The sequence below is a fragment of the Mastomys coucha genome, unplaced genomic scaffold, assembly GCF_008632895.1.
Source record: "Mastomys coucha isolate ucsf_1 unplaced genomic scaffold, UCSF_Mcou_1 pScaffold22, whole genome shotgun sequence".
NCBI lineage: Eukaryota > Metazoa > Chordata > Mammalia > Rodentia > Muridae > Mastomys > Mastomys coucha.
Window position 1 is genome coordinate 113293180 of NW_022196905.1, and position 21766 is coordinate 113314945.

The following is a 21766-nucleotide window of genomic DNA, read 5'->3' on the forward strand; positions in this document are numbered from 1 at the left end:
AGAGTTGAGAGAGAGAGAGAGAGAGAGAGAGAGAAAGAGAGAGAGAGAGAGAGAGTTGAAAAGAACCAAACCCCATTTAGGGTCAATAGCCACAGTACCATCCTAAAGCCATACCCTCTGTACAGATGTGGTAGGAAGACCACAGATGCCAAGTGAGGCAGCCTCCTTGGTTAGCTGACCTTCAGACTCCTCAGGTGAATTTAGAATCAATACAGCAGGGCTGGAGAAAGGGTCCATCTGCCTGCCTGTGACAGAAAGGGCTGTGAACCCTGGTGGCTTGCAGTCAGGTGACCCTGGGAAATCGCTTCACCTTTCTGGGCTTTTCGTACCTCTGATGCAGTTGGAGGATAACTGTAAGCCTACCTGTTATATTGATAAGAGGAGAGGAGATGAGAGACTACATGGGAGGTATCTGGTCTGTCTGCTACTACTGGTATGGCTGAGCACCCCCCAAATATCTGTGATCACCTCCCTATCCTTTACAAAGGACATGCTGTCCCAAGCAGGCTGATCATTGCACAAATGATGGTAGAACTGTTTAGTTAAAACTGCAATAGGATCTAGACTGATAGCTCAGTCAGCAAATGTTCCCCTTACAAGCTTGACTCCCCCAGAACCCATGTATAAAGGGAGCTAGGTGTATGGGCACCCACTTATAAGCCCAGGGCTAGAGAGGTGATGGGGTTTGCTGGTCAGTCAGCCTTGCCTAGCCATCAAGTTCCAGGTTCATGAGGGACCCTGCCTTAAAAACCAAGATGTATGATACCTGAGACAGCTCAGGCTGTCCCCTTGACCTTCATGGACAAGACAGATGGAAACATGAACACACACACACACACACAGCCACAAAATTGCTAATGACTATCAAATTGTAAGAACAAACTGTGTGTGTGGAATTGGGGAAAGTAGGAGGCAGCTAGGAGAAGGGCAAGAGATGGGTGGGTATGTACCCTTTCTGGGGAAGGGTTAGAATGTGAGTCCCCAGATCAAAGAGCAAAGGGTGGAGAAAGAGGACAGGAGAGAAAGGTGGGGCTAGCTGGATGCCCCCTAAGCCACTTCTATTAGAACCTCCCGTATTATCTGAACAGCTATGGGAGACCATCAGGGGGTCAGCAGCTGCAAGTGTCACGGCTAGCAGTTGTGTTTAACAGCGCCACTTTGCTGTGATAGGAGGGGACAGAAATGACACCAGACACCTGTTGAGAGGGAGAGGCGACTGTAGGTTGTGAGCCCTGCCACGGTGGCTCAGAGCTGCAGAAGTGAGAAGAACCAGGATTTGGGGACTGGCTAGAGATAAAAATGTGAAAAAAAATGCTCCCCTCTGTCTCTTGGTTGGATGCTAGAACTCAGACAGATGGACATATTTCCCCAAAGTCTCCTAGCTACAGAGTAGCCTGGCCCAAGATCCTCAGCGAAGTCAGTGGACTTGGGGCACGCTCAGGCTCGTGTGTGTGTGTGTGTGTGTGTGTGTGTGTGTGTGTGTGCTCTGAAGAAAGCCTCTCCTCTTCCCAGAAACCTCTGCCTTCCTCACCCACCTTCTACACTTCCATCCCCCAAAGGGATCTTGGGTGACAGAGAAGCCAATGGGGTCACAAGGCAATTCATCATCAGTCCCCACGGTGTGAGGAGATAACAAATCGGGAGGTTTCCTTCCAGTTTGGGACTCCTAGGAGTGATAACTCCGTGGGTGGTTTTCCCCCCTGGCCCCAGCCTGGTCCTGCTATCTGACTTCCTCTCATTGTCTGTCTGCCTTCCAGCCAGCCCAGGAGCCAGGCCCCATGCAATGTCAAAGGGCCCAGTGGGCCAGCAGCCTCCTCTCCTGTTTGGACTAGGCTGTCTCCAGCCTATCTCTCCCTCTGGATGGAGTCAAAAAAGCTGGGCAGGTCTTTTATCAATGCCACTCAATCAAATCCAGGATCCGAGGACTGGGAGGCAGCACTTGTCTGTCTTTCCTCAGACTACCCTACCCTGACTCTCTCACCATCTTTTCATTAGCAAACAAGCTGACCCAAATAAAGATGTAGCAAAGGCATTACAGCACTGGCTATCAAAGGGAAGTCAGCGATAGAAATGGGGAGGGAGAGGGGATGCTGGAAACGGTTCCACGGTGTGCTTTTCTCCCCAGGCTATGATGTTTGCTTCTAGTACTTTATATGTATTTAATGTGTGTGTGTGTGTGTGCATGTGCATGTGAGTGTGCATGTGCATGTGCACATATGTCAGGTAAAACTAAGCCTGCAAAGTTCAAGGGACAACTTGCAGGAGTGGACTCAAGCCTTCCGCTGTGAAGGTCTCAGGGATGGAACTCAGGTTGCCCAGCTTGTCAGTAGGTGCCTTTATTGACCTGACGCTTGTGTGTTTTTAAAAGCAACCTCAGGGTCTTCCCTTAATTGAATTATTAAGGGAAACCTGAGTTGGAGAATGGCCAATCTTCACCCCCCCAGGGGACAAATGGTGTACTATGCACCAATATTAGATTCTAAGGTTAGAGTGATGACTGACAGAGCTGGGTGAAATCATCAAATACTAAGAGCACTTAGTATACTCCAGGCCCTGTAGGGAGAAAAAGCAAGCAGGAGAGAGACCTGTTCTTATGAAACATGCATTCTCATGAGGGAGGCAAGTATGAGAGCAGTGTGGGGTCTAAGCCAGGGTGTTTTCATTTTAACTTGAGATCTTCCCATGATACCATTCCAGTATCTTCATTTTAACCTGAGTTTTGAGAGTTTGGAGCATATATGTTCAAAATCTATCATCCATCCATTTATCTCTCTATCCAATCATCCATCTGTCCAGGCATCCACCTATTTATTTGTTCATCCATTCACCCACTCACCCATCCATCCATTTGTCTCCCTGTCCATCCATCCATCCATCCATCCATCCATGCATTCTTCCATGTATCCATGCATCCATCCAACCATCCATCCACTCACCCACCCATCCATTCATCCATCCACCCACATTCATCCATCTATCCACCCACCCATCCCATCATCTATCCACCCACTCACCCATCCATCCATTTGTCTGTCTGTCTGTCCATCCATCCATCCATCCATCCATCCATCCATCCATCCACCCACCCATCTATTCATACATCCATCCACTTACCCATCCATCCATTTGTTTATCTATCTATCCATCCACCTATTTATCTACCCATCAACCTCTTTATTCTTTCACTCACCCAACTACCCTATCCACCCACCAATCCATCCACTCACCCATTCACCCATCCATTCACTTCTCCATTTATCTATCTGCCCATCCATTTATATATCCATCTACCCTTTTATCCATCCATCCATCCATCCATCCATCCACCCATCCATCCATCTATTCATCCATCCACACATCTGTGTCATGTGTTATAGCCCTCCATGTTGGCTGAGCCTGTTGAGTTACATTAACAGCAGAAAGCCCAGTGCCACCTGTCCTCACTGTTTTATGACTCAGTTGGTCTGAATTACAGCCGTCTCCTGACCCCTTAGTTGAGAGCTCCGTACCCTGACGTCCAGAGTCTCTGTCTGTGGAAACACCACCACATTTCCCTGTGTGAACTCAGCCGGGAAGGGATGTGACCCACTTGGGAACTGTGACCATATTTGCTCAATGGGATCAGTGACTTAAAAAGTGGCTCTGGGAAGCTTCCAGCTTTGGAATCCACCCAAATACCTCAGAGTGTTGGATGACCTTCAGAGAGCCATCTGCCTAGTCTGCCGAGAGAGAAAGCTGGAGAGAGGGAGTAGACATGGGTTATGCTGAGAGATAAGATTTGAAGTAAGAGATTCCAAGTGCTGAGCTGACTCACTGGGCAAAGCAGACAGACTTGGTATTTCCTTAATTAAACCCAAGGAGGAGTTTGAGGATTGTCCCCATGTGAGGTTAGGGACTGCACTTGGAACAGTTCAGGCCTTTATCCATGGCTACTTGGAGCATAAGCATTGGAGCCATGAGGCTGTGTGCCTTAAAGCCAGTGTTCTGAGTTCATCACTGAATGATTTTATCCAGAATTTAAAAACAAAAACACAAAACAAACAACAAACACATACTTCTAGAAAATTGCAAAGGAGCAGGGTTTCCTACAGTCATTGGGTGGCCAAACTCAAGAAGAATTCCCTGTTACTCAAAAGAGAGCAGAATTGCAAGTGTCGCTGACCACTTTTCCTACACACCCTACACATGCTCTGAAGCAGAATCGTCAGGTTTCTGGCTAGTCCCGCTGGAACACTTGACGCCTGCCTGGTTAAGGCTCTTTGTACAACCAGGAAAGCTAAACTCCACCCAGACTATTAAAAGACTAAAACCATATCTTCCCCAGACAAACTCAGAGATTACATGGGGTGCATTGATCATGCCTGACCTGAAGTTTAGATCCTGTGATGAAGCCTGGGAGGACCTTGAGAATCCTCAGGTCTAGCTCTCATCAGGAAGCCAGCTTTGGAGTTTCTCTGAGCATTCTGGACCAGATATTTCTGGGTATTACAGACTGGAATGCATAATTTTACGATTTTCCAAACTGCGTTCTGACCTTTTTCTTATTATTCTCCCCACACAACCATTTAAACTTGTAATGAATCTGGAAGGGATCAGAAACTTAAAAAAAAGAAAAAAGTTTCCTTTTTGCCTTTTTGCCCTTTTTTTTCTCTTGCCAAAGGTACTCTGCAGCTGTACTTTCTGTTGTTGAAAGGGGGGACGCCCTAGTTAATAATAATAATAGTAAAGTCCAAAGTTGTGAGCTCAGCAATAGTGAGATCTTTGGGGATAAGGTCTGGTGGGCAGAAAGAAGATCAGGAGGAAGGAATCAAGGTGGCAGACATGGAGCTGAGGGTGGCACTGGCAAGAATCCAGAAACCCTAACTAGCTGAAAGGTAGGGGAAAAAAGAAAACTGCAAAACATCTGGATGTCTTCAAACATCTGCATGTTGGCACTGTATGCACAGGACACCTGCAAGAGTGACTGCTGTTTTCTTGGGGTGGTGTTTTGATTTATTTTTTTGGTATAAATGTTTGGGAACCCCATAGGGCTCCCAGATGTGTTGTAGGATGTCCAGCTAAAAACAAATGTGCATGTTGTTAGACAGGTACAACCCATGCTGTGTGGGGAGGCATCTGAGCTGCCCACTGGTGTCACCCGGGGAACATGGTCACCTGTGCCGCTGTGTGGCAGAAGCCAGATCTACACTTCTCTATCCAGTTGGGGATCTGCTTTAGTAACTGGCCCAAAGGCTTCCCTAACATGTGAATGATCACTCAAAGGCTTATGTTCCAGTACTTTCTCTGAGTGACAAAATACTTAACTTTCTTCACATGCTGTCCCCGGTTGGATGGAGTGAGGCTAGAGGGACATGCATCTGCCTGGCTCACAGATCTATCCAAAGCACCTGGCACACTGCCTGGCACTCGGCAGAACTCAGAGAATGCCAGTGGAGTAGCCAGGGGGTGACATTGGCCATTGGAAGGCTGGCATCATAGGCTCCCACTTGGCTTCCTGTCTCTGTCACTCTCTGGGATTAACTGCTTGCTTCTGAGAAATGGGAGCCAAGGCAGACACTTTGAGGGGTTGATGTAAGATCAAGTAGGGGTCACACCACAAGTTCATTCCTCACCTGTGGTCCAACATCAAGCTTCATGACTCCTGACCATCCTTGAAAGACACATGGGAGAGACAACTTCCTTTTTATTTATACTCCTCAAAGACAGCCATAGTTTCCTCCTATCTCCACCCTTCCTCATTCCTTTTCCCTTCTTGCTCCTTTCTCCCTTCCCTTTCTTCATCTCCTTCCTTCTCTTCCTCCCTCCCTCCTTAGCCCTCCTTCTCTCCTTCCCTCCCTCCTCCATCCCTCTCTCCTTCCTCCTTCCTCCCCTCTCTCCCTCTCTCCTTCCCTCTCACTCCCTCCTTCCTCCTCTTCCTCCTTCCCTTTCTCCTTCCTTCCCTTTCTTCCTTGCTTCTTTTTAGGTCTTCTAAAGCAAAACAGTTGCCTTTCATTGGACCCAGATAAGGGGTTTTTGGACCCCTTAGAGTGGTAGAAAACTGTGTATGCATACTTTTCAAAGCATCCCATTCCAGGGAATTTGTTTAGGAAATGGCCTCCCCTAGCACAATGATTAGCTCTCAAGAGGACCAATGGCCCCTGAATGCCTAAGGGAGGCTCTTCTGGGGATGAAATTATCTCTATTACCTTGTACCAGGACTAATGAGTGGGCAGAGGAGAAGCATGATCCGATTCACAGGAAACAGTGACACAGGGGTCAGTATTGACTCAACAGCTAGTGAAGGGGACTTGCTCCAAATTCCATCCACCCATCCACAATTCATCCAGTCTACAACCATTCATCCATACATCCATCTAGCTGTCCACCCATTCATCTCTCACCTTTCTATCTACTCATTACCCAACCATCATCCAACTACACATCTGGCATTCACCCACCCCTTCATCCATCCATGCATCCAACTGCTCACCCACCCACACATCCATCCATTTTCAGCCACCTATCCATCTGTCATCCATCCATTCATTCATGCATTTATCCATCTATCCATCCACTCACTCATGTATCCATCCACACATTTATTTATCTATCCATCATTTATCCAGTCATCCATCTATCTGCCCTTCCATCCATTCATCTATCCATCCATTCATCCATTTTATCCATCAATCTATCCCTCCATCCACCCACCCATCCATCCATCCATCCATCCATCAATCTATTCCTCTATCCACCCATCTATCCACCTGTCCACCTATCCATCCATCATTCCATCTATCTACCCATCCACCCATCCATTAATCTATCCATCTACCCACCCATCCATTCCTTCATTCCTCCATCCATCCATCCATCTATCCATCCATCCACCCACCCACTCATCCATTCCTCCATCCATCCATCCATCCATCCATCCATCCATCCATCTACCATCCATCTCTCCCTCCATCCATCTACCATCCACCCTTCTGTCTATCCATCCATCCATTCCTCCATCCATCTACCATCCATCCCTCCCTTCATCCATCTACCATCCATCTACCATCCACCCTTCTGTCCATCCATCTACCATCCACCCATCCATTCATCCATCCATCCAACTTTTCATCCAGCCACTCATCCACCCATCCATCATCTCTCTACCCACCTATAGCTACCATCCCTTCACCCACTAACCCACCTATTCACCCATTGTTCATCCACCCACCCACTGCATGGGTGTCTAATGCTTGCTTCATGCATTGTGACATTGATGAGCAGACACTCCATAGTGAGACAGCTGGATCACAAGCCACAGATCCACCATTATCAGCCACTGTGGGAGTCCCTGGGCAAGCTTCTTAACCTCCGTGTTTTTTTTTCTCTTATGTATAAAATGGGGCTAACCACTTCGAACAGTTGCTATGAGGACTGAGTGGGTCACCTTGTAGGAAGTGGTTAGAACACAGCCAGGTGTCACCAACACTATGTGTGTGTGTGTGTTTACTGTTGTTGCTGGTCCTCCTACTGTTATCTCTCTTACTGCTGCCTAAATGCCAGGTTTGGGAGGATAGACGGATGGGTGAGGTAATGTACTACTAATCACTATCATTAATAAGGCTGGAATGTACTCGGTTGGTTTGAGTGTTTGCCTAGTATAGCTAAAAGTCCTGGGATCAGTTCCCAGAACCACATAAAACCAGGTATGGTGGTGAGTGCTTTTAATCCTGGCTCAGGGATTAAAAGGGGCAGCAGAAAGTTAGGTGTTCAAAGTCCTCCTCAGGTACATACAGCTACATTAAAGCTAGCTGGAGCTACACAAGAACGTGTTGATGATGATGGTGATGGTGGTATTGGGGATGATGGTGGTGGTGGTAATAGTGGTGGTAGTGGTAACGATACTGGTAGTGTTGGGGAGGATGATGATGGTGATGATGATGATGATGGTGACAGTCATGATGATAAGGTGTTTTATAGCAGTTTTTGGTACCAGACTCTGAAGCAATTGATTATTTGACATATTTTCCCATTTAAATTTCAACATTCCCCTCTGTAGGAAGTGCTGCAGAGGACTTGGTCACATTTTACAGATGGTGAAACTGAATTAACCCAAGGTCAAGATTGTGGCTTAAAACTCACAGCCCAAGGCTGTGCCCATGACACGTTTTTTGTTTTGTCTTGTTCTGTCAGAACGGAGATTGGAGCTGACAGCCTCTAGTCTCAGGCCTAAGTGGCTGTCTTCCGGTCTTGTCTGTGGTATGGGGTGACCTGTCTGTGGTATGGGGTGACTAATACCTTTCCTGTCTTTGCAGATGAAGAATGTTCCAGCACCGAGCACCCCTATAAGAAGCCGTACATGGAGACATCCCCCAGCGAGGAGGACACCTTCTATCGCTCGGGCTACCCGCAGCAGCAGGGTCTGAGTACCTCATACAGGACAGAGTCGGCCCAGCGGCAGGCCTGCATGTATGCCAGCTCTGCTCCACCCAGTGACCCCGTGCCTAGCCTGGAGGACATCAGCTGTAACACATGGCCCAGCATGCCCTCCTACAGCAGCTGTACAGTCACCACCGTGCAGCCCATGGACCGTCTTCCCTACCAGCACTTCTCTGCTCATTTCACCTCGGGGCCCCTGGTCCCTCGGCTGGCTGGCATGGCCAACCATGGTTCTCCCCAGCTCGGCGAAGGGATGTTCCAGCACCAGACCTCAGTGGCCCATCAGCCTGTGGTTAGGCAATGCGGGCCTCAGACTGGCCTTCAGTCTCCAGGCAGCCTCCAGCCCCCCGAGTTCCTCTACACTCACGGCGTGCCCAGGACCCTGTCCCCCCACCAGTATCACTCAGTACATGGCGTCAGCATGGTGCCAGAGTGGAGCGAGAATAGCTAAAGGCCGACCTATGCCAGAGAGGGGGTGGGGGGCGGGAGAGAGAGAGAAAGAGAGAGAGAGAGACAGGAGAGGAGAGAGAAGTGAGGAACAGTAGCGATGAGAACCCCGCAGATGCGAAGCTCTGTATCACCCATTGTAACCTCCGTGCCGAAGCTCCACCGCCACTGATGAGATCAGTGGCCCGAAGCCACCATTCCAAAATTGTGACTCTGCGTCTCAGAACCGACAGGACAGACAGAAAGAGAGACGAGTCCCATCCTGCCCTGCGCCCACCCTCATCCAACCAGGAACACACACAGCACCCCAGACTTGTTCCCCAATTGTTTCTCTTGGGTTCTAGACCATATTGCCTCACTGAGTGTTGGACCCCCGACCGCACAGTGAGAGGCATTCTGTGTCTCGGTGTTAAATGTTGACTTTGTTATATAATAAATAATAATATATTTTTTCTTTGAAAATTTCTTACTGGGACCCAGTCCCTTGAATGGAGGGAGAGCAGAGACAGAGATGTCTCCAAACACGTACTTTTGGGACTTCCCTCCGATAAATGAGCTAAAATGTACATCGGCCACCCTCCTCTAACAAAAAAAAAAATACCTACCTCCGTCCCGTGAGATGTCTACGAAGGTCGCAGAGTTACCTGCTAGTTTTTGGACTGGGTTTTGCTTTTTCTCCTTTTGGTTTGGTTCTGCCTCCCCAGCGTTGTGGGATTCAGAGTTGCCTTCTACTGAGCAGATGGAGCTAGGATGTCGGGCTTAGTCTGACATCCTGTCTCCTCAGCACCATTTCTTCCCAGCTCCAGATCTCTCCAGCCATCTGTGGCTAAAGCGGGGCCTAGAACTCCTCAGCCGGAAACCTTGCTTCCATAAACTGAAAGAGCCCTGGGTGACACGGGAACAGAGCTGTGACACAGCGCAAGGGCCCAAGCTCCCCGCTTACACGTTGTAGGGGAGAAAAGGAAAGTGAAAAATATACCTTGTGATTAAAAAGAAAAAAAATGAACAGTGACGTCAGCGTCAACCCCAGGCTGGCTCAAACCTCCTCTGTGACCCCCGGATGCAGGGCAAAACAGCTCCAGATGCCTCAGGAGAGGAAACTGTCACCGGTGCCTCGGCCTCCAAGAAATCCCCAGCGCCAATCACCTGGGACACAAAACCACACGCATCAAAAGCAGAAAAACAGTATTAAAAACAGTATAGAAGTACGACGTTATTGTAGGGTTTCTCAGATGTAATATTTTTACTGGTACTATTTATTTATAAATAGGAATTCTAATTAAGTAGTAACATGAAACCCAGCCTGGGGGCTGACCAAAACCTTTTAATTTTATTTGGTACTCAAAACTGCGTTTGTGTTCCCTCTCTCTCTCTCTTTCCTTTCTTGATTTTTTTTTTAAAAAAATTTGTTCCTTTTCTTTCTCCTACCTTCCTTCCTCCCCCCCCCACCACCTTTTTAAAACTGACCCTAATAAACAGAACAGGGTAATCTATGTGGCTGAGAATGTGGAAGTCTGTGAGTGACTGTTTGCGCCTGAGCGTCCTAGGTGATCTTGTCTTTTTATGTCGCTAAGGGAGGGGGGGTGAATAATCAAGTACTCATTTCTTACATTTGTGCGCCCATTAATGCCTAATAAACACCATGTGCTTAAAAGAGTTTACAAGACGTGGAGACCCTTTGTTTGCTTGTTTGCCTGTGTCTGGTTTTTTTTCTGTTGTTTTTTGTTTTCTTCCCCCCCCCTTTTTTTTTCTTTTCTGACTTAATAGAGGGGATGGTTATCAGGAAGAGGAGAAACAAGGAGGCTTGTGGCTGACTTTTTCCTGCCATGAGTTCTGTCCTGCTGACCCTCAGGTATTTCAGACTCACCACTCCCAAGTAGAGTGGAGCAGGAATACATTGTCCATAGGATTAGAACCTTGGGACACAACGTCTTAGAACTGAATTTATGTGGGCATTAGGATCAAAGACTTTAAGGAATCCTTCCTGTCTCCTGGTTGCCTGACAGAAACAAATTTAAGGGGGAAGAGGTTGGTTTCCATTCAGTGTTCTAGCCACGCTTGCTTGGCCCCATATGCTGGAGCAGAATAGCGTCATGATGGGAGTCTGGGCTGGAGAGGCTTCTGTCAGTTCACAGTGGACAGGAAGAGAGATGTGAGAGGCCTGGGCACTCTGTTTAACCTTCCAAGGTTCGCCCCCAATGACCTACCTCCAGCTAGCCCTGTCCCTCATCCTGTCCCACAGCCTCTCAGGATAGCAAGCCCACCAGGAACAAGGGTTCAAAAGAATCCTGTGGGTGATATTTCATTCATAATGAAACCATAACACAACCTGGTCTAAATATGGGTTCTATTTCACTGTAGACTCTGTCTTGGCCTGGGTTCTCTGAGACATATAGACCAGGCTGGCCTTAAACTTAAAGAGATCCTCTTGTCTCTTCCTCATGACCACCACATCCGGATGGACCAGAATTTAAACAACAACAACAACAAAACCAGGAATTTAGTTTTATGCATCTGTCACACACACAAGATGGATGGAGCAGCAGATTAGCTAGGAAGCTGCCTTAATTAGGGTTTTAATGCTGTGACAAGACAGAGTGACCATGGCAGCTCTTATAAAGGAAACCATTTAATTGGGGCTGACTTACAGTTTCAGAGGTCTGGCTTGTTGTCAGCATGACAGAAAGCCTGGTAGCAGGGAGGCAGACGTGGTGCCGGAGAGGTAGTTGAGAGTGTTACATATGGATCATCAGGAAGAAGAGTGAGACACTGGGCTTGGCTTGAGTATCTGAAACCTCCAAGCCCATCCCCAGTGACACACCCACTCCAACAAGGCCATGCCCACCTGAAAATGCCACACCCACTCCAACTAGTCCACACCTCCTAATAGTACCACTCTTATGGTTCTATGGGTGCCATTGCCTTTCAAACCACCACAGAAGCATAGTACCGGCAGGGGCCTGGGTGCTGTCTCAGCAGGGAAAGTGACTGCTACAAATGTGAGGACCTGCCTGCATCCCCAGCCAGCATCCATATCAAAAGTCAGGTGTGGGATGCACACCTATAATCCCAGTAGTGGGAAGTGGAGACAGGAGGATGCTGGGAGCTATTGGCCAGCCTCACTGAATCAGTGAGCTCTAGGTTCAGTGAGAGACCCTGCCTCAAAAAAGTATGGTGGAAAGTGATTGAGGAAGCTATTGCATGCTGACCTCTGGCCTCCACGGGCACGTGCATGCATACATGCCCACAATCACAGGGGCACATATGAACATGAACATATACCCCCCCACACACACACACAAAACAAAACCAAAAGAAAGTGTTGCTTTTTTTGTTTGTTTGTTTGCATAATTTGTTTTTGATGCTGGGGCTGGAATCTAGGATCACATGAATATTAGTCACATGTTCATTGTGGCAATGAGCCATGCCTCAAGCCTACTGCTGAAACCAACCAACCAACCAACCAACCACCCAACCAACCAACAAAAACCCAAGTTTTGATTCCTACACCCTTAAAATGGCCCAAAACATCCATGTGTATCTCATCCACCAAGGAAAAAGAGCAATTGGAATGCCGATTACACATTATTCATTTAATCTGTTCTACTGGGTACTTTTCCTGAGCACAGAGTTCTTGAGAAATGTGAATTAATGATGAAGAAGCAACACACAAAATCCCACTTCTCCCACCTACAATAGAAAAACCAGGTTCGTGGCTTTCCTGGTCCTGAGGGTTTGAATTAGGAAGGTCACACAATAAATAATGACTGGTGAGACCAATTTAATCTTAAGCATTAATCTGAGACAAAGTTTGCCTTTGAAGAGATAAGCCTCTAATTCATTCAGCCAACTGGACCATCCAAACACAGGAGGAGCATCCTTTATCTGAAGTGCTTGGGACCATGTTTTGGTTTTGGTTTTGGGGGGCAATTGCCTTTGCATAATGAGGTACTTTGGGGTGTGGGAGTGAGACTCAGGTGCAAACATGAAATTCATTCATGCTTCATGTATGCTTTATGTACATAGTGTGGAGGTGATGGTGTGTGCTGTTTTCAGCACAGTTGTACTTTGGTTTTAAGCATTACCTGAGTGCATGAAGTAGAATCTGCTACTCAGGTTGGTGCTCCTGATGTGTCTTAGTTAAGGTTTTACTGCTGTGAACAGACACCATGAGCAAGGCAAGTCTTATAAGGACAACATTTAATTGGGGCTGGCTTACAAGTTCAGAGGTTCAGCCCATTATCACCAAGGCAGGAACATGGCAGCATCCAGGCAGGCATGGTGTAGGAGGAGCTGAGAGTTCTACATCTTCTCCGAAGGCTGCTAACAGAATACTGGCTTCCAAGCAGCTAGGATGAGGTTCTTATAGCCCACACCCACAGTGACACACCTACTCCATCAGGGCCACACCCTCTAATAGTGCCACTCCCTGGATAGAGTATATATAAACCAACACATGATGTTTTGGATCTTGGAACATTTTGGGTGACAGATGTTCAAGTTAGGGATGCCCATCATGGAGAGATTTAATTCCACCCCTCAAACACTTGCTGACATCCTAAAATCATTAAGAATTTTAACTAAGAACATGTTCACAAGCTTTGTAAATCTAAAAAAAGAAATTCTATCTGTCTTTGTACATCAACGATGACTCCCATGGAGCTTTTCGTTGAATCAGCAGATTTGGGGTGTAATACTCAGATGCCACATCTTCTCACTGTGTAGCTGTCAAGGGTGCAATGGACACTGATAGATTCTAAATCTGCCTAATGAGTTCTCAGGCTGAGCTGGACTCACTGGAAGGGTTGGGAACATTGGAACAAATAAGGTGATAGGAACTCAGCACTCCCAAGTGCTTATAACTTACTGAAATAAAGCATTCTCAGTCTTGTGGTGTTTTGAATGAAAATGGCCCCCATAGGTTCATAGGGAATGGCACTACTTGGGAAGGATTAGGAGGTGTGGCCTTGTTAGAGAAAGTGTGCTATTGGGGGTGGGCTTTGCGATTTCAGAAGCTCCAGCCAGATTCAGAGGCTCTCTCTTTTCTTGCTGCCTGCTGATCCAGATGTACAACTCTCAGATATCTCTCCAGCTCTACATCTGCCTGCACGCTGTCATGCTTCCCACCACAGTGGTGATGGACCTCTGAACTGTAAACCAGCCCCCAGTTAAATGCTTTCTGCTGCAAGAGTTGCTATGGTCATGGTGTCTCTTCACAGCAATAGAAATGCTAAGAAAACTGCTTCATGGATGGACTGAGGAATTATGAAGGCAGAGTCCACTGTCATGAGGGACAGCACAAAGATCAAACCTGGTCTGTGGTGACGTGTGCCAATGTGTGATTGTGTGTGCATATGTGTGAGAAAGTATGTGTATGGGTGTGAGTGTGTATGTGTGTGAGAAAGTGTGTGTGCATGTGTACGTGTGCATGAGAAAGTGTGTGCATGTATGTAAATATGTGCATGTGTGTGCATGTTGTGAGTGTGTATGTATGTGAGAAAGTGTTGCATGTGTGTATGTGTGTGAGAATGTGTGTGCATGTGTGTGAGTGTGTATGTATGTGTGTGTGCATGTGAGTGAGCATGTGTGTGAGTGAGTGTATGCATATGTGTCAGTGAATATGTGTGGTATGTGGTGTATGTGTGAGTGTGTGTATGTGAGTTTGTATGTGTGAATTTGAGTGTGTATGTATGTGTGTGAATGACCATGTATGTGTATTATGTGTATGGGGGCCATTTGACCTGTGTCTAGTAATTAATGGGAACTAAGCAGGTAAACGATTGGCAGGATCAGTATTTCAAGCAGAAAGGCAGACTCCGGTAGGAGGCTGAGACCCAGGTGGTCAGGGGGAGGCAGTGATTGTGTTCATTTATTCTATCAACAGACTTGCATCGAGACTGTGTCATTTGTGGTAGAGACGCTCACTGTGGAAGCCCTGTCCTGTCAGCAACAGAGCTGGAGCCCCTGCCATCTTTTAGTTGGTATTCTGATTCAGATATGGAGATGCCCGATATGCACGTGCGTCTCCACTGCCTGGTGCGGCTGCTCGGTCCTCTTGGGTCAGGGAAGCTGTTGTCTTGGGCTGAGCTATATTTTCCTTGCTAACAACATAATACACTCTCTCATACACAGACACTCCTCACACCCACTCATCCACTCACACACACACTCACATCCCTTCACAAATGTTCACACACACATATACTCACACACTTACATCCTTTTACACATGCTCACACATACATCCCTTCATACACAGTCGCATGCTCACACACTCATACATTCACACACTCACACTCACCCACTCACACACACTCACAGGTTCACACACACTTATATCCCTTCATACATGCTCAGACATACTCACACAATCATGCACACACACACACTCACATCCCTCTCACATGCTCATGCACACTCACACTCACCCATTCACACACTTACACAGATTTATACATTCACATATACTCATATTCACTCACACACACTCACATCCCTTTACATGTGTTCACACACTCACACACAATACAACACTTGTATCCCTTTGCACATGTTCACACTCTCACACACTCACACACATATACTCATGTTCACTCACTCACTCTATATTGGGCACTTCCTTTTCTTTCATGATCTGGATTATTAAATTCATCTCACCCCCTTGCTGCCCCTTGGGTCAGACACTTAACCTCTTAGACCTTCAAGCTAATAATCATCCTCGGAATGGACTACTCCAGGCATTTATCACAGACATTGTTGGTTGTAGTGGCAAGGCCATGAGTGCGGATAGCTCAGCACAGAAGCCCGGCGAAGAGGAAATGCCAGGGAGCCTTCAGCTGATAAAAGAGCAATCAGTTTCTGCTATTGTTGCTTCTTTTTTTCCTGCTTTCTCTTCCTTGTCTTTCTTGTCCTCAGAAATTCACCCCATGATCTTCTACTAGTTTCATAGTAGATGTAAGCCCAGTGGAAGTGAGGAAGACATCATACTTGGTATCCATTATTACTACCACTGGCAACATCATTACCACCAGCATTTTTGGTAGTGTCTTGGCTACCACAATCACTATGACCACCATCATCATCACCATCATCACTGACACCATCACCACCTTATCAATACCATCCTCACCATCCTCACCATCTCTACCATCATCCCCTCCCTCACCACCACCATCACCAGGGTCATCACAGCCACCACCATGCTTTTCCAAGGCAGTTTGGAGCCCTTTCTTTTCTTTCTTTATCTCTCTCTCTCTTTCTTTCTCTCTCTCCCTCTTTCTTTCTTTCTTTCTTTTCTTTCTTTCCTTCCTTCCTTCCTTCTTTCTTTCTCTCTCTCTTTCTTTCTTTCTTTTCTTTCTTTCCTTCCTTCCTTCTTTCTTTCTTCCTTCCTTTCCCTGCTGGCCCTTTGCTTGCCAAGAACTGCAGGTGTCTAGGGCCAGGAGGGATGTTCAGGGGCAGGAACATTCCAGCTATTTTTTCTCACATTGGATGAGCTCCTCAGAGGACACATTCCACCACTTGGGAAGAGTTCTGTGTGTGCATGTGCACTTGTGTGTGTGTGTGTGTGTGCATGCAATGCATGTATGTATAGACACATCTACACACTCCAGATAGGGCACCACCAGTAAGAATGATCCTATCTGAATCTGGAACTACCCACAGAAGCACGAATAACTCTCATCATTATCTACCTATTATAATGAGCTACAAAGTGAAGACCTGAGTTCAGGTTCCCAGCACCCACATAACAGCCTAGCATGATGCCTATAACCCTGTGTTGGTGGCTGAGGCAGGCAGACCTTAGAGACTCATAGGAAGGTCATTTTTTCAGCATTGTTGTTTGGTTTGAGATGAACATCTGGAAGTCCAGCTGTGAGTCATACCTTCCTACAACTTTCTCTGCTGCCTATCTCTTTTTCTTGAATAAGAAATGGAGCGATGGAGGCACATAGGGGTTGGGGACAGTGTTTGAGGCAAGGTAGCAGCTCCTACTATATTCTAACTCCTGACATAGAGGCTGCTCTTGGCAGGTAATTCCCCACTCCTACTCCACTCCATCCATTAACCCCTGTGGCATCAAGAGTAGAAAATCTCCTAGGAAATAATTTTTCAAGTCCTGCCTGATCAAAGATCCATGTAAAGGCTTTCCCCTCTTTATGTGTCCTCTAAAGAAAAAAAAAAAGAAAACAAAACCATTCCCTGCCAGAGCTGCAAATGAACCAGCGATACATTTGCAGACTGTCAGCTAAACTAGGGCCATCCCCATCACATCCTTCGCTGGGACAGAACCAGAAGGAAGTAATTCTGTGCCCACTGAGCGTCCAAGCTGGGGGTATGTTAGTGATTAAGGGGATCTTGGCCTGGGGGAGGCAGAGAGATATGGCTCAGATTCACGAAAGCACCATAAATCTCCCGTTTTATTCAAAATGTGTGTTTTATAGTCATTTCCTGGCCAATGGCTGCCTTGGATAAATATATGACATATCTGGATTTAGCTTTTGGGCTCCAGGCTGGGGCTTGAGTGGAGGGCCAGGCATTCTGACTATTTCCAAGAGCAGTGAAGGAGCAGATACCGAGGCTCTTTGTCTCCCAGAGTCACCCATATCCTACATCAAAAGCAGAAACAGAAGTCAGAGTCAATTAGACCAAGAGAGATAGAAGTCCACCTGCTCTTCCCTTAGGAATGCACTCTTCTCTGGCACTCTCACCACCCAGTACCCCTTTGTGAGGGGTGACTCCCAGAGTTTCAGCCTCTGCGCTCCACGGACAGCATTTTGATACATCTGCCAACTCCAACATTTGGCCAAAAGATCTTGACTTGGGGGATCAAAGTTTGGCAAAAATAGCTTTTGAAAGGGAGGTGTGTGTGTGTGTGTGTGTGTGTGTGTGTGTGTGTGTACACTGGGAACTAAACCCAGGGGCTTGTACAGGCCAGGCAAATGCTCTAGCATTGGGCAATACCTCCAGCCCTCTTTTCACTTTTTTATTTTGAGACAGAGTCTTCCTATGTAGCCTAGGCTAGCCTCAAACTTGTGATCTTCCTGCCTTAGCCTCCTGAGTAGCTGGAATTATTGGAGTCTGCCACCATACCTGGTTTATACAGCAGGGCTGGGATTCAAACCCAGGGCTTCACACATGCAAGGCAGGTTGAGGCCAACTAAGTCATGTTCTCAGCCCAGTTTCTTCATCCTTGACGTGGAACATTTCCAGCGTGATGAGTTATAGAGCCAAAGCCCACAGTCCCGCCCATGAAGAGATCTCAGTTCAGCATGGCATTGGGTATCAAGTGCTTAGATGCCCATCTCCAGCTTCAGGAATCTGAGCTGCTCACAAAAATACATGCAACTGCACCAGGTGTGTTGGTACAATACTTTAATCCTAGCACTGGGAGGCGGGGACTTGAGGTCAAGGTCAGCTGGAGTCACCAGGGGGTAGTACCCTGTACAGAAAGACAACAGTATGAAGCATGGGAAAGCCAGTAGTAATTAGTACCTATCAGTGAATCTGTTTTGTTGTCTAGTGACTACGTATTTGGCTGGAGGGCTCCAGCCCTCTCTATCTCTCATACTTTTTCAGGGTTTCCTTGGTGTGGGTTTCATTGTCGCCTTGACTGTGGTGTTGGGTGCAGAGATTTACTTCTGAAGTGTAGCTGAGCATCCTGCTCCAGCGCTAAGTGCTCAGCAGAAAGCAGCTCCCACAGAGGGCACAGCCAGGAGATTAGCTAGGTTCTGAGGATGCAATCTACACCTCAACTCCTTTCTTAGAATGGAGGCTTCTTTTTATTTTATTATTCTCTATAGAGTGGACTAATGTATTTAAGCCATGATCTCTTTTATTCAAGATTTATTTCTATTTATATAGGTATGTGCATCTCTTTTGGGGTATGTGCATCTGAGGACAGTTATCTGCGGAGGTCAGAAGAGAGCACCAGATACCCCAGAGCACTCGTGAGCCACTATGTGGGTGCTGGGAATTGAACCAGGGCCTTCTGCAAGAGCAGCAAGCACTTTTGACCACTGAGCCATTTCTCTAGCACTGCCTCCCCCAAAAGCAATCCTTGACACCCAGCCCCCATGCTGGGAGGCAGCATATCCCTGCCCTGTAAGTTCATGGGGCCCAGCCTAGTGACAGCATCCTCTACTGGTCTCAGGAGCCTTCCACATTGCTAAGGAACTTCTCTCAACTTTTTGGCACCCAACCAAGCTGCCCCTGTTCTGCTCTGTCCCCATCCAGATTCTGGAATCTAGGAGCATCATAAGTGGTGGTTTTATGGCTCTGCATTTTAGGAACACTGGCTTCTGAGTTCCCATCTAGAACACCCTGTGTAAGTGAGAGAAATCCATCTGTCCAGAGCCTTCTGCTTAAACAAGGAGAGGTAGAGTCAGCCATGAGAGTCTGCATGTTAACCAGAGATAGACAGATGGAACAGTTTGCTAAAGGCTGGGGTGGATATCTCTCGGGTGTCTTGGAAAGATGATGTAGAGAGTCTTGTGGAGCTGGAGAGACATCTCAGTGGTTAAGAGCACTTACAGCTCTTACAGAGGATGCTTCCCAGACCCCACATAGACAGCTTATAACAACATGTAACTCTAGTTCTAGGGGAATCCTACACTGTCTTCTGGCCTCCCTGTAGGCACCTGCACTCACACGCAAATACTCCCACTCAGGTACATACAAGTACACTTCATTTAATATCCAAAAATAAACAAAAGAGAAGCATCCATTTGCTTTACTGATTCTTTTTCAGATTCATTTTGCAGCCCAGGCTGGTCTCCAAACTTACCATCTTCTGGCCTTAGCTTTTCAAGTGCAGGGATGACAGGTACAAACCCCCATACATAGCCTTGTCATTCAGTTGATGGCATCAATGTGGTGAATGCAAAAGCAAACACTTCAGGACTGTGTCTCCTGGGACCCTTCCCTGCAGAACAGTGTGTCTCCTGGGGTCCCTCACTCCAGACCAGTGTCTCCTGAGGCCTCTCACTGCAGGCCAGTGTCTCCTGGGGCCCCTCACTACAGGACAGTGTCTCCTAGCACCCTTTATTGTAGGACAGTATCTCCTAGCACCCCTTACTATAGGACAGTATCTCCTAGCACCCCTTATTATAGGACAGTGTCTCCTAGTGACCCTCATTGTAAGACAGTGTCTCCTAGTGACCCTCATTGTAGGACTATGTCTCCAGGAACCCTCACTGCAGGACAGTGTCTCTAGGGGTCCCTCACTGTAGGATAGTATGCCCTGGGGTCCCTTACTGCAGGACAGTGTCTCCTAGGGTCCCTTACTGCAGGACAATGTCTTCTGGGGCCCCTCACTGCAAGACAGTGTCTCTGGGGCCCCTCACTGCAAGACAGTGTCTCTGGGGACCTTCACTGCAGGACAGTGTCTCCTAGTGCCCCTCATTTTAGGACAGTATCTCCTAGGGTCCCTCATTGTAGGACAGTATCTCCTAGGGTCCCTCATTGTAGGACAGTGTCTCCTAGGGTCCCTCATTGTAGGACAATGTCTCCTAGGGCCCCTCACTGTAAGACAATGTCTCCTAGGGCCCCTCACTGTAAGACAATGTCTCCTAGGGCCCCTCACTGTAAGACAATGTCTCCTAGGGCCCCTCACTGCAAGGCTGTCTTCGAGGACCCTTCACTGTACTAAAAGACCCAAGTGAAGATTTAGAGATTTCAATCATCAGGTGGCCCACATGGTGATGGTAAGCCACTGCAGACTTCACAGATTTGGCTTGGATCTAGGGTGACATTTTCCAGACACTACAGAAAGCAGTTTGGTGAGGTCCCAGCAGCCAGGGCAGAGCAGGTGCAAGGTCCAGACCTCTTTGTGGCACCAATAAATGACACATATAACTGTGTGTCATTAAAAGTGGTCCATGGGTAGCAGTGTGACTCATTTGTCAAGTGCTTGCCTTGTAAGTGGGAGGATCTGAATTCGATCCCCAGGATCCATTTTTTTAAAAGAGTGTGTGGATATGGGAGTGTGTTCTGGAAAGACAGAGACTGGTGGGTCCTCTGAGGTCACTGGTCAGTTGGTCTAGCTGAATTGGTGAGTTCCGGGTTCCAGTGAGAGAACCTGGAATAAAGGAAAATAAACACAGAGGATGGCTTCTGAAGATTGACAGCTGAGGCTGTGCTCTGACCTACACACACACACACACACACGCACAGAGAGAGAGAAAGAGAGAGAGAGAGAGAAACATACAGACACATGTGAACATATTCACACAGAAACATATGCAGACACATGCATGCACACACACATACTCACACAGAAACATACAGACATGCATGCACACACAAGCATACTCACACAGAAACATATGTAGACACATGCATGCACACACAACATACACAGAAACATATGCAGACACATGCACACACACACGGAGGGAGGGAGGGAGGAAGAAAGAGAGAGAGAGAAGAAAAGGGGGAAATTAGTTATGGTACTCTAAAAGGCTAGTCTTGCAGACTCTATTCAAGTGGAAGCAATAATGATAGCCCAGGAAGCTTGTGATTGGAACAGGCAGTGGGGAATGACAGATCAAACATACCTTTGCTAGGATCAGTATGGGCTGGGACAGGGGCAGGGGTAGGCAATCAGCCCAGGGGTGGCACCATTTATAGACAGACATGGCTAAAAAGGAACCTCAAGGGTCACTGGACACACCCGCCCACCAGGTTGCCTGCTGAAGGCAACCAGTGTCTGGACATCCCCCAGGGAAAAGGGAGGACCATAAATGGAGATTGGAGAGCAGGGATGTGTGGACAGGTGGACGCCACTCATCGGACTTAGCAGGGAGAAGCTTCAGGAAGCCAACTCCAGTCTGGTGCAGGGTCTCATTTGATGAACTCAACCCTTCCCCAGAGTGATCTCTAAGAGATGTATTAAGGTCATCAGAGG

At 47.3% G+C, this 21766-nt stretch overlaps 1 protein-coding gene across 1 annotated transcript in view; it reads left to right on the plus strand.

The window, feature by feature from the left end:
- Tbx5 (T-box transcription factor 5) overlaps positions 1-10528 on the plus strand; it is a 49401-nt gene extending 38873 nt beyond the window's left edge. Inside the window, exon 9 of the mRNA XM_031337657.1 lies at positions 8292-10528. Within this exon, the coding sequence (XP_031193517.1) occupies positions 8292-8866 (575 nt within the window). The 3' untranslated portion in view covers positions 8867-10528. The remainder of the gene's footprint in view (positions 1-8291) is intronic.
- The last annotated feature ends 11238 nt before the right edge of the window (positions 10529-21766 follow it).